General features: G+C 41.4%; 1 protein-coding gene across 1 annotated transcript in view; it reads left to right on the top strand.

Moving 5' to 3' along the window:
• The first annotated feature begins 1,536 nt into the window (after positions 1-1,536).
• The window catches only part of LOC146867693 (calcium homeostasis modulator protein 3-like), a 78,365-nt gene continuing 70,058 nt past the window's right edge, over positions 1,537-9,843 (top strand). Inside the window, exons 1-2 of the mRNA XM_085615036.1 lie at positions 1,537-1,799; positions 5,061-5,344. Coding sequence (XP_085471162.1) covers positions 5,067-5,344 — 278 coding nt within the window. The 5' untranslated portion in view covers positions 1,537-1,799; positions 5,061-5,066. The remainder of the gene's footprint in view (positions 1,800-5,060; positions 5,345-9,843) is intronic.

Genomic DNA, 9,843 nt, shown 5'->3' with positions numbered 1-9,843 from the left:
ACAAGGCCTAAGACTGCATTTCTATACAATGTGATGGAACTCCGAGATGATTTGAAATGTAATTTTAATATTCAGCAAAAGGTATTTTATCCCTTATACTCCATGATCAAACTATCACCCTTCTCACAAACCGCTTTATTCTTAATGTCTTGCTCTTTCATGCTCATTCTAAATACGAATACTAAAATCAGAAATGTAACACTCCAAAAAGAAGTTAGCAATTTTTGACAAAACATATCAGGATTTGTTTCTCACAAATCTGATTTAAAAAATATTCTGTTGAAACATGCAGAGATGTTAACTTCCCTGTACTGACCTATAGCATAGAAAAAGTAAATATGTTTCCATAAAAATCTCCTTTCTGCTGAACCCATTACAGTTGACCGGATACGTAATTTATTACGGGTGACTAGAAGCGTCACAAGTCGTCTGTAATAAGGAATTTATAAACGGGCTTTTATATAAAGATTACAGGCTCTAAATTCTTCAAATGGCTGTATTCACATAAAATATTACACTCGTATTGTGTTATTTTACTTCTGAGCAAATCTGGTCACAGATGTGTGTTGTGGGTGTTTTAGGGAGAATGCCTCCCTAGTTAGGTGTGCACACCAAACACGGGTTTTTGAGTCTTCACAAATTCTTGCAGCCACATTCTTTTCATGAAAACGAATGGGTATTTCCTCATTTGAATGGCAGGAGTAAAGTTGTATTGAGTATGGGAATAGAGTAAAAATCTCTAATATTGGTGGTCTGTGCCAAGAAAATTCTCCACAGGAAAAAATATTTTCCAGGGGAAGGAAAAAAGTTTGCAAGGACACTTTCAGTTTGGCATTTTTCTCATGTAGGAACAAAATCATATTTGCTACATCAAAACGTGATCATTATCATTTGATCCACTTTGAATCCAGAATGCATTCCAGATCTACTTAAGGGAATCTGCAACCGTCACAGCCTTCCTGGAGAACTCCTGGAATTATGTGTGAATTCCAAAAATGTCATATAAGCAGACTTTGTTCCTACAAGGTGTCCACTAGTAATAGTTTCAGTGGAAACATATTGATTAGGTTTGAAAGATAGGATTAGATAGGATTACAATGGGGAGGTACAGATTAGATTCAAGTAATTTAAACGTGTATACTAAAGGTTCAAATGTTTAAAAGAGGCTGGTAAATAACTGTATGTTTTTTATTGCAATATAATAAGTTGAAAGGTTTGAGGGTGGTGGGCTGCTATACCTTAAACGGGGAAAATGTACCCCATTTTCACCTGTGTTTGAGATGTTACTCTTTCCAAAATATGAAAGGTGGCGGGTGCTACTCTTTAATTTTTTAACCAAACATAGGGTGTAATGGTAGGTGTGTAGGAAAAACGTGACACGAAGCTTAATATTTACCAGTCAATAATGCAAACAAAAACTTTTGGATTGTAGAGTACGGCACACTGTAAAATGCTTCTTAAATTACTGCTTTTGTGCTTCTGACAGCTCCACGTGAGAAAGAAAACCTGTTAGACCTAGAAGAAAAGGGTGGGACCGAGGCTCGCCTGACAGGAACGTCTTCACACTGAACCGGGCCCGGGTTCGCGCGCCTCAGACCTCTCGGCTATCAGGCTCTCGTGAAGGATCACGGAACAAAGAAACAGCTGACAGTTTTCTTCACTAAAAAGTCGAGAACAATCGTGTTCTAGAACCGACACTGGGCCGTTCCGCGGACAAGAGGAAATAAAAATTTCGGAGTTGGCACGTGAAAGCCTTTTGCGCTGCGTCACCGTCACGTTTTCCAACCGGATCGCCCAGGGTAATGTAACACGTTTTATATTTTACGAATAAAGCGGCAGAGGCATATTCATTAACTAAATTATATCAGTATAGGCATTTATCATGGAGAGAAGCAGTGCCCGGGGGGTTTAGCCAAACTAACTCTAATATGCACTCCCTGAGGTCTATTTCATGTACATGTTTGGATATTGTTTTTGCAATGTTTTCAAAAAACGTAGTTGGAAGGAGTGGCGTCATTCATGTGAATTATGCTTTCCTAGAGAATGTGAACCAATTATGCCAATGTGGTACAGTTGGTGATAGTGACTCTGTAAGGTTAAATTCGTTAGTTCCGAAGAATAGTGTTTTGGGATTATTATAACTCTGGCTATTTGATTAAACACATTTACATTATCCAGAAGTAATATTTGTTCACTTAAGTTTGATCCTGGCATGTTAAGTGCAGGTTGGGGCAAAAATTCAATGTGTATGGAAAGTTCCAAATGTTGGGGCATATTTACAATAAATTGGCGATGCGCGTCATTAAGCCAAAAAGGCTAACGACACGCTTTGTCACTTTAGAAACGCTGCAGAGTATGGTGCAGCCTGCGTTTTCCCCTGCGCTGGCGCTAACGTTAGCTGTCTAGCGACAACGCAGGGACCCTTGCACATAGTGCAAGGATGCCTGTGTTGAGAGGAAGATTGTTTATGTGCAGGAAGGTCCCCCATAACCAATCTTTAAATGCCATTTTCTAACTTCTATGTGTGCTGCTTAATTCAGCACACATAAAAGTAACACACAGAATTTTTAAATGATTGTTTATGTGCAGGAAGGGGGACCTTCCTGCACATAAACAATCATAGGCAATTTCACCTGTTTAAGACCAGGTTTTCCCTGGTCTTAATTTGCCCATGCCTCCTATTTACGCTGCCCTTGTAAATAGGAGGCATTGTCAAAATCAATAGGTGTTGCAGTGGAACGCCCACAGAAACACCCATTGCCCTACCCTTTCACGCTAAATACCGCGTGAAAGGGTGCCTTATTTACAAGGCAGTGTTAAACCACGTTAAGCGGCTTAATGCTGCCTTGTAAATAATGCGAGGCCCTTAGCGCCATTACAACGTCACTAAAAGAGATGTTGTGGTGGCGATAAGGGCTTGTAAATATGCCCCGTAGGATTTCAGCCTTCCAAAGGGAACATGTTATCAAGAAGAGCATGATGCACAGCACTCTGATCTGGAGGCAGACTTGAATCTAGAAAGTCTGCATATTTTGGGTTGGTGTAAATCCACTCAAGGGATTGTTGAGCTATCTTAATTTTACACATACATTTATTGATGATTGTCTGCCGGCCTGACTGTGAACCTTAAATGAGCTTGAACTTGTGCTCTGGTTCCATAAAGTTAGATGAAACTTTTAACTTCAGCCACCATCTCCGGCCAGCGTACCTCAGTGGGAAATTATGGCATATTAGAACGTTGGAATGTTGAGTGCTCTTTTGAAGACAATAGAGTGCTACAGTTTTCTAATGGCTTGTAGAAGCCCGGAGCATCAACATTCCAATGTCTGCTCACAGCTGTTGCTTTGAACAAAGGCCTCACGGAGCCGAGGGGATTTCAACACATGAGGCCTTGTTTTACTATTTAGAACATTCTGCCCTATAGGGGCAGAATGTTCAAACAGCCTTAGAGCCCTCTGTAGTGGGCTCTACCAGCCATTAAAGGCCTACTCCCTTGTTAAAGGTCGGGCCTTTAACAAGGGAGTGGGCCTTTAATGACCGATAGTGCCTGCTACAATGGGCTCTAAGGCTATATTGAAGGGGAAACATCCATTACAACGCAGTCATTACATCGCACTGCTATTACAACGCAACTGTTACAACACAACTACCTTTACATCGCATGCTATTACAACGCATGCCATTACAACGCATATCACTACAACATATACCATTACAACGCATGCCATTACAACGCATTATAAGGTAAGTAATGGATATTTTTCAGTTTAAGGGTGGGTATGGGTTTTGAGTTAGATGGGAATAGTAATTTTTACCCCTACACTATCCAACACTTTCCCTATGGCTGCACTCACTGGAGTGGGAATAGTAATTTTTACTCCGATGCTATCCAACACTTACCCTACTGTTGCCCTCACTGGAGTGGGAATAGTAAGTTTTACCCCTACACTATCCAACACTTACCCTACTGTTGTCCTAAAAGTATTATTCGTTGTAATGGTGTGTGTTGTAATGGTATGCGTTGTAATGAAATGCGTTGTAATGGTAGTTTTTAAAAATGCGTTTTAATGGCATGGGTTGGAAAATCATGCGATGTAATGGTAGTTGTGATGTAAAAACCGCGTTGTAAAAGCATGCGTTGTAATTGTTTGCATTGTAACGTCATATATTCATATTGAAGCACAGTAGACACCACCTACTAGGGTGGCCATGTATTCCCAAAATGTGTTTGTGGGGTCAACCCAAACTTGGGAATGTAGGTCCTTAGCATAGGGGTCATTTAAGTTTTATATTGTTTTATAACTCATTAGCACCTTCAAACTACTCCAGTTAACCCGAAAAACGTAGGTCCAGGTCTATGAAAACAGACTAAAGTCCACCATCCCAAAATGCAAGGTATAGGCATGGTGTAATATGCATATAGCTTCTGTAAAGCTCATAGTGCACAGTATCAGCCCAGGCCCAGTGCTCTGTACTGCAACCTGGTGAAATGTGCACAGGACATGGCCGAAGGATATATCTCTGCTTAGGCCATACAAATTATGGTCAAATTATAGTCTCATTATACATTACACATAGGACAAGGCCAGCAGCCATGCTACCAGGTACAGAATTTATTCATGTAACTATTACATTGCTCTGCATCATGCTGGTATGGCACCTAATGGCCTCTTTGTAACACTAATACTTCTTGAAGACTAGTACCAGTAGGTGCTGTGCAAAATGCATGCCTATTGTGCAAAAGTTCGAGCATCTACTATAGGTACCCCACTCAGTCGGTGTTGTGTACATGGTATTCCCCAACAAATTTCGTACACAAACTTGAGTTGATAGTATCTTAAGGTTTTGTGGGTTACAAAACCTAAGAAGATCCTAAATTCTCCTGTTAAGATTAGCTATACTACGTTAACTCCTCAAAGCACCGATCATGGAGCCACACATGACATCAGAGATGACTTCATAAATTGTATCACTGGTATTTACGAGAGAAATCTAATATAGTTTAATGAAATGATGCTTCATTCATGTTCTTATTGCGTGTTTGTTTATGTCTTTCACAGTAAAACATGGAGCGAGTCTTGAAATATTTGCAATCCACATCAGAGGCCACCATGAACGTAATTTGTGGGGTTATCATACTAATAAGTATGAGGATATTTGTGATCTTTGAATTCCACTGCCCCTGCATACCAGGCTATAACAGGATATATGCACTGGGGGTCATGTTTTTTCCACCTCTGGTGTTCTTCCTTATTGGGGTCCTTGTTAACAAATACACCATAATGATCCTGGAGGAGATTGCTAGACCCAGTGGCGGGCGAGAGAAGAACAAGAGCATTACAAAGTAAGACAGTTTATAGTTAGATTTTGTCTCAGTGATTATTTTTATGTGCCTGACCTAAGTACATTTAAATACAATTCGACCTACTTTTTAGATATCGTGGATAAAGATGGTAAAGTATTTGGGAAAATATATCTGGAACATAATATTGTATGTGTAAAGCTAATCACTACAAGAGGTGCGCAGTTGGTTAGAAAAGTTTGCATGCACCTTGTGATGTATATTAGATATTCTTAACGTGGATAAACATTTGGATGGGTTCATTGGGAGAATTTGAGAACAGTTGTTGAACAAAGGAAAAGTAACACCAGCAGCAAAGGGAGTTTGTGTTACAATGCTACACAGCACTGAGGAAGCCTCATCAGAAACTATGTAGGGTTCTGAATATCAATCAATCCATCAATCAATCAGGGGTTTGTTAAGTGCAGCTACTCACCCGGAAGGGTCTCAAGGCTCTGGTGGGGTGGGGGGGTGTGCGCACAGCTCCTAGGCACATACGGAGGTTTATCGAAGGCCATGTGGGTTCAGAGGTCTTTCAGGGCCCATCAGGGTAAGTGCGGTGCTGGACGCTCATGGTGATTCGTCGAAGAGCCAGGTCTTGAGATTCTTCAGGAACTTGGAGAAAGTTGGTGTCTGGCGGAGGTGGAGAGGGAGGGTGTTCCATGCCTTGGCTGTGAGGAAGGAGAAGGAACGACCCTCGGTTCTGGTCTTCTTGATGCGCGGTACCGTGGCGAGGGGAAGCTGGGCTGAGCAGAGGGATCTTTGGGGTGAGTGGAATGAGAGGCTGTGTTGTGGAGGGCGTTGTGGGCGTGGTATCGCATCTTTAGAGCAGTGAGGCCAAAGTGGAGACAATCTGCTAAAATATGCAAGGTTTAAATCAAATTTCCCATTGGACATTTAACTGTACACTGTGTTGGTAAGGGAAATTTGTGCCAATATCTTAAATAGCTAGTAAACCCTCAGACAGATGATACCCAGCATCAGACATTGAATAGCTTTTTGCATGCTCCATAAACAAAGACGGCTGTCTAGAAGAGGCTGAGCCCAGTGAACTGGTGATTTGGGTAAAAAGTAGCATTGTGATATACTTACTAGGGATAAAGGGATGGTATTATCACATTGTCAGCGTAAAATACATGTATTTTGTAAGGGCAGCAAAGGATGTTATGATTCAGATAATACAAAGCGTTGTATTTTGATGAAGTTAAGACCTGGAGCTGATGAAAGAAGTGAATGAGGTGCTTTAACAATAAAACTTTAAATTACTATTAAGGGGGCTAGGCCAAGATGGCAACGGAGCTGATCGCAAAGACAGTGTGCTCCGTGCGCCCCTCCCAAGCCCCACAAAAATTTGATCTGGACAGATGCCCCAAGTCGATCCCTTTGAGGACAGAGAGATGGGCAGGTACCCCCGGGGCAGAGAGGAGGCTGACCAGCGCACTGCTGCTTCATGAGCTGCCTTTAAGGCAGACCCAACCTCGTTCTATGGGCAAGGGGTATATGCAGCCTGGAACAAGCACAGTTTGATCAGCATGAGAACAGTGATATGCAAGAAAGGCTTCCGGGTACCAAAGTGGCCACAAGGAAGCAATACAGGGTTTCTGGCGGGAGCATCGGGTGAGCTGCAGTGCGCCCCACTAAGTGGCTGAGGCAGCATCAGCACACTGACAAGACTTTATGGTGGTGGTGCCATTGGAAAGTGAAGCTACACCACAAGCCCTGCACTAGAGTCCAGATCTTCCATGCGACCCCGCAAGGTAAGGAGATCATGGGGGCTTCTGGGGGGGGGTGACAGTCACGTGGTGGCACCGCTGGTGGTGGCACCTGGAACCTCATCAATTTGCACTCTCCGAGAAGTGCGGCACTTATATGGGGGACTACTGGACATTATATCAGGGGTTGAGGCTTCCTCCCAACGACCTTCAATTGGGTGGCCTCCTTGCCATATTTTGGGGTGCTGCATCATAGACATGTATTTGAAACCCATCCCTGCCCCTCTTTCACAAAGTAACCATGCACTGGAGGACTGCATAGGTATTTGAAAAGTGCATTGTAAGGTGGGCCTATGCTAAATCTGATGCATCACTGAGTGGCACTAAAGAACGTTTTAAGGCTGCACTGTTGGCCTTAGTGACACACCCTGGCATTAAGGTCCTATCCCCTGGCACAAGCTGACCCATCACTGCCACCTACTGATTAAACCAATTTCAAGACTTTCCATGGGACACCCACATCCTATGGAACACTCCCTTACCACAAGAGGCACAATACACCATGATGGGGAAATACTGGCACCCTCCCAGGAGCAAATGAATGAAACTCACCAGACATAGCAGGTTTGCTCAGAAACAGAGTGAAATGTATTTATTGGTACCAAAAACATGCATCATTGCTAATTAGCAAGGAAGAAGTCAGATCTGCCACCTCAGGGGCTCTCAGACTGCTTCTTCCCAGAGTGACAAGTTTCTAGGTGTTATATACAGTTTGAAATGCCATGTCAGCGGAACTAGAATTAGGCACCAAGCCAAATATGGCTAACATGGATGTGCAATGTCTGCATCATGCAAATTATAAACAGCCATGTATGGGCAGACCAGAAAGGCTGGCTCGGCACTGTTTAAGCAACTTGCACAACCAGATTATGAAATATGTAGTCAGGACAAGCAAAGTGACCTTTAAGGGGGTACAGAATAGCTTGTTGAAGCTTGTCCAGTCAAGGTCAGATAGGAAGCCCTTTTGAGCTTCAGGCCTCATGTTAATGTGAAATATCTAATGATGATTGGGACTCACAGTGAACGAAGTGTACTGGGTATCCCAGCACGACGGCAAAGAGGCTTTCACGCTGTAGATGGGCTTTAATGCTAAAACCCACTGAGGAGAGAAAAATACTCTGCCTCTACAGGTATAAATAATAATATAGTACTGGTGTCAGGCTCAACAGGCTCTAAGGGAACCACAAGTTCATAAGGTTCTCACTTTATGGGGACAGCATGTTTTCACCACCCTCTCTTTTTTAAATGTTTTATTTATTTTAAATATCACTTTATGGTGAGGGCATTTATCCAAAACCTCTCCGTTCCCTAGATCTATAACCTTATTGTTAGTTATGTATACATCCATCCATTTCCTTTTCATCTGTAACAAACTGCAGTCTAACAGCATCATTCATCACTCTCAACACATCCACACGTGCTCTACAGGGGGTGCGTACAACAGAGAAACCTTACTCAAGCTGCAAGCAGTAAATGCCCTGTTCTAACCTATCCTTAGGTATTTGTGAGAAAATTCCCTTTATTAAAAAAAAAATATATATATATATGTATATATACTGCTGCAAAAATTATATTTATTTATATATATATATATATATATATATATATATATATATATATATATATATATATATATATATATATATATATATATATATATATATATATATATATATATTGAACCAATCCTGAATTCCAAACACATACAAATCCAGGCGCTGACTCCGTGGGATGATGAATCAAAGAAATATTTTATTTCGCAAGGACGCCCAGACGCGTTTCGACGGAAAAACCGTCTTCTTCACTACATCTGGTCCCTCTACAGTGTTTGTTTTTATCACTGAAACGAGGCACATTCCACCGTGGTTGCCACAGCAACTGTATACATAGACATAAAAGAAATAACAGGTATGTCTTAACCATATAACAAAAAATTCAATGCTGAATTAAAATACACTTCGCATTTTTAACTTGTGTTGAGAAAAATATTAATGCATTTTAGCAAAAAGAGCACTATAATTTAGTTTGACTTTTAAATAAAATACTTAAATCATTATGATGCGCTGATTTGTGAAATGCAATTTGTCAAACAAAGTATATGCTTTTGAGTAAAGCCCAAGTGGGCAGACAAGCAAAAATGTTGAAAATAGAGGATATATGGTAAAGGTGTATGTGCCAAGGAAAATTGAAGGATTATGAAAAAAAGAAAAGAAAAAGGAACCATATGTTATGGATCGGAGTTCAAGAGCGGGATGCGTGCACAGTTGGCATTCCTTAGTTTCTAAAGATGTACATTAAGTGCTTCGTCAGCATTCATCCCATTGGGGATCTTGCTGTCCAGAAGTATAATGTATTTTAATTCCAGTCTTCTCAGACTTAATTGTCTGTTCCCTCCCCTTATGTTTTTTGCAATACTGTCAATGACAAAATAGGATATTTCTTCTATTCTGCCCTCATGATGTAGATTGATGTGTCTCGCTACCGGATAGGTCGGGTCATCATTTGTGATGGCCCTAAGGTGTTGTAATATCCGGACATGTACTGGATGTATCGTACTCCCCACATAAAATTTGTTGCAGGTACAGCGGAGGACATATACTGCAAAATCCGTTTTGCAAGAAAAACTCCCTCGGATCTCAAAAGGGGTTTTTCTGAGGGGAAGAGAGATGGTTCTTGTGTTCACACCATATTTGCAGGCTTTGCATTTGGAACACTTCTGAAAGCCCCTCT

The sequence above is a fragment of the Triturus cristatus genome, chromosome 1_2 (assembly GCF_964204655.1).
Source record: "Triturus cristatus chromosome 1_2, aTriCri1.1, whole genome shotgun sequence".
Taxonomy (NCBI): Eukaryota; Metazoa; Chordata; class Amphibia; order Caudata; family Salamandridae; genus Triturus; species Triturus cristatus.
This window is presented reverse-complemented; position numbering and strand designations above follow the sequence as displayed.